Raw genomic sequence first — 4,082 nt, 5'->3', positions numbered from 1 at the left:
CTTGGACAAGAACCAAGCTATCATTAAGAAAAGAATGTGGTATCCAAGCACCCACATGAACATGGTTAAAAACTTACAATTAGGCTACTGAAATAAGAATAATTATCGATTCCAAACCTTATTCCAAGCTTACAATTAGGCTATTTACTGAGCCTTGTACTCACTCCATCTTTTCCATCTTTTTCATGTAACTAACAGTAGTTGCCCTAGACCAACAACACCCACCAAAACTATTTTTGATGTTTTAAAATGATTTTTTTTAACCTTTCCCATATTTTGTACTATGAGCCTATAAACTCTATTTTGAATATATTGTAAATATATACGTTCATTTATATTTTAATTCTTTTTTTTATTTCGAGAAAACATTTTACTTTGTGTTCAACCTCTTTTAACTTGAAATCCGTGCTTCGAGAACCCACCAGAAATGGATCGGGACTTAAACATAAAAAAGTAATTTTTTAGTATGAATATTAATATAAGTTGCATTCTTATATTGACAAAACCACTAGTACCAAAAATATTCATGAACTTTCAAAACTAATGCCCTTAACATTCTAAAATAAGGTTCTAACTATTATGGAGTTGCATAAATCATCTCCCTTTTTATTTTCACTCACTCCTCTTCTTCAACCTCTGACCCATTAATATCATTAATATTTGATCTCCTTGTTTTTTAGCTTTTTACTTTGGCCATGAAGATACCAAATAGTAATCAACATATACCAATTGATGTATTATAGAGAAGGTCTCCTTGGATTGTTTCTTCTCACAATTGGTGTGTCCTTCGAAAATATAATGGAGAACCAGTGACGCATCTCTTTGTTCAGTGCCCTTTTGCTTCTTCATTTTGGAAGCTCTTCCTACCATTGTTCTATTGGCCCACTGCCATGCCAGGAGATCTTTTGACCTTGATGGAAACTCTGCCTCCCATTGTTCAGTGCCCTTTTGCTTCTTCATTTTGGAAGCTCTGCCTACCGTTGTTCTATTGGCCCACTGCCATGCTAGGAGATCTTCTGACCTTGATGAAATCTATACATGCAGTTCATCCAATTTAGAAAGAGAAGGAATTGTTCCTCTTGGGGTAAATTCTCCCAAATAGTTATAGTCTAACAACACTCATAACCACTTGAAACGTTTTAAGCAACTGGTTCTGTTTCGTAAAACTGTAATAATTCATGGTGTACAAGTAGGGATACAAAATTTAAATCTAGCTCAGTTGTAAACATATGAATCATATATACCGCAGAAGGTGGCGTCCACTGTCTAAAATTGAAGATAACTAGATGCAACCAAGCAAGCAAAGCTATTCCAATCAAATTCAAATTGAGGATTGAACACGGATCGGCGGAGGAGTACCTGAGTAAAATTGAGGCAACAATTTTGAGATTTCTCTAAGTCGCCGGAACCTGAAAGCCATATTCGTTGCAGAAGAACGAAATGACAAAGTTGGCTTCGAAGGGTTTTAGGCGTTTTCGTCTCATTTGAGAGAAGGAAGAGTAAAGGTCAAAATTTTCTCTTGAAAAATATTCAATGGTTTTAGTAAAAAAGCTCATTTATTATTTAAATAAATAAATTATTTTTAGTATTAAATAAATTTTAAATAAATAAAAGTTATATTCACATTATACAAATAAATTATTTTTAAATTGAATAAATTATTTATCAATATATATATTCAAAAAGTAAAATCTAAATTGAAAGAAAAAAAATAGTCGTTAAATAAATATAAATTTTAATAAATAAATAAATTATTTTTAAATTGAATAAATTATTATAAATAAATTATTGAAAATAAAATTTATATTTATTTTAAATAAATTATTTTTTAATATATATTGGAAAAGTAAGATTTAAATGGAAGAAAAAAAAAATAATGTTAAATAAATAAAAGTTATGTGCATCTACTGATCTTATACAAATAATTTTTTTTTATTCCAAATGGAATAAATTATTTAAAACAAAAGTTACAATTATTTTAAATAAATTATTTTTCAATATATATTCGAAAGGGTAAGATTTAAATGGAAGAAAAAAAAAATTAATCATTAAATAAATATGAATTTATATAGTGTGTGGTCTTATACAAGTTGGCACATATTTAGTACCCTCCTCATCTGCCCTCTACAAATAAAATAGCACACAGTTTTTAAAATTAGATACGATTGTGGGTTAACTTTGGATCTACAATTACAACTGGTGGTCGGTAACCCTGAATTGGATATGGTAATCCATATAAAAAACCTTCGTGTATCTTTGGATCAACCTTCATAATTACCCTCATCTTGGCATAAACTGATGCTGTAAGCAAACTGTCAGACCCAGCAAAGTGGGCAGTACCAATGCGATTAACTTGCAGCATCTTCGCCAGTTTTTTTAAGCCTAGGTTGCCATTGAGTAGGTAGTCGGAGTACCGAGCCATATGTTTCAGGTCGGTGACTGTTCCTAATAGATGTGCAGCCATGATGGCGAAGATAGACATGGACGTAGGCATGCATATTATGCTGGTAAACTTCATCAAATAGGCAATGTCATACAATCCATGAAATGTTATCCATCTTTGTATTCTACCGCTTCGAAGGATAGGGTTAAATTGTCTACGAAATTCTTCGGGAGAAATTCCACAGCTCCTCAGGATATTGAAATTAAATCCCTTATTCTTTAGAAATGAATCGAGTGAATAAACACCCTCCATATTACTAATTTTATCAAAATCTTGAAAGTTAAACTCCCACGTCATTCCTATTCTTCCATTCTCATCGGTAAGTGTGAGTCCTAACTGGAGTATGCTCAGTTGATTTACGTTAAATTGGAGGCATTGGTAGAATTCTTCATCTGAAACACCTTTGGGAGTACATCTTAAAAATCCTAAAAAGAGGAGATACATTCAAACGTCAGTACAACAAAGACTAAAAAGATTTCAAGAGTCAGTAAAACAAAGACTAAAAAATCACTACTTCTCACCATCCTTCAAGTTTGATTTTTACCTGGAAACTCCGTATCCATAGCCACAATTGGAAATTCTGATAAACAGTGCTTCATGAGTTCTATCTCCTCCAATAAATTGTGAGACCAGACATCTCTCTTCCATTTGCCTCCAACTATAGCAGCTTCTCCAATAATTTTTGCCATTTTTCGAGAATTTTGATTATTGATGGTTTATCCGAAAATATTTTAACTTCACAATTAAAATATTGAAGTGAGTATGAAAGTGAGAAGGGTGAGACTATATATTTATAATAAAAATTACTCCTAATCCAAAAAAGAGATGGGAGTGAGATGATCTAAATAAAAAATAGAAATACATTTAGATAATTATATTTTCAAATCTAAAAATAAAATTTATTACAAAATTTTTTAATTTATTAATAAAATAGCACCAAACACTAAATTTAATTTGATTGAAAAAAATTAAATTTAAATTGAATGGAAAATAAAGGATAAAAGTGTAATAAAAATTAAATTATTTTTTATTTTAATTTTAAAAAAATCTTTAGAATATCGAAGGCTACCTTCTAATATTGAATTTGAATTATTAGAAATTACGTTCAATATTATGTTATGAAATGGTGTTGAATTTGTTAGTATGTTTAAAGCTTTTTTTTAATAAATTTGGTTGAAAATAGAAATTATTTATTATAAATTCTTTCGAATATTTCTAAAAATTTATAGTATACATAAAACTTTAAAACGAAAAAATAAAATTTTAATTTTTGAAATAGGATTGTATAATTTATCATTGTAAAATTAACGTATAGATTATTTTAAATATTTTCATCTCATATCTACATACATTTTCTAGGTCTGGCCTCTCAACTCTTAAATATGTAATATATTTTTATTTATTAATTACAAGAGTTCCGGAGCTTGTGTTGATGCAATCTATTAAAATTTTCAATTTTTTTTATTAATAAATGCTCGAGATTTAAAAATGTCTAATAGATCTCTAAACTTTTAATTCAAATTCATAACATATCCAAAGTTAAAGAATGAAATAATAATAGATCGTATAATAGCTTTACGACCAATAGAATAAGAGTCTCAAAATGCAGATATAGACGATCCTAATTCGTCAACCGAAA

The 4,082-nt window shown here is 29.3% G+C and overlaps 1 protein-coding gene across 1 annotated transcript; it reads right to left on the bottom strand.

Moving 5' to 3' along the window:
* Positions 1-2,155: 2,155 nt before the first annotated feature.
* On the bottom strand, positions 2,156-3,132 carry LOC111474351 (putative CCR4-associated factor 1 homolog 8). Its single transcript, XM_023119470.1, has 2 exons — positions 2,988-3,132; positions 2,156-2,868 (listed from the first exon to the last, which is right to left on the bottom strand). Exons 1-2 carry the CDS (start codon positions 3,130-3,132, stop codon positions 2,156-2,158), a joined length of 858 nt encoding a protein of 285 aa, XP_022975238.1.
* Between the last annotated feature and the right edge of the window lie 950 nt (positions 3,133-4,082).

Source organism: Cucurbita maxima, unplaced genomic scaffold (genome assembly GCF_002738345.1).
Source record: "Cucurbita maxima cultivar Rimu unplaced genomic scaffold, Cmax_1.0 Cma_Scf00323, whole genome shotgun sequence".
Lineage (NCBI taxonomy): Eukaryota > Viridiplantae > Streptophyta > Magnoliopsida > Cucurbitales > Cucurbitaceae > Cucurbita > Cucurbita maxima.
The sequence above is the reverse complement of the archived record's forward strand: the minus strand, read 5'-3'. Positions and strand labels throughout refer to the sequence as shown.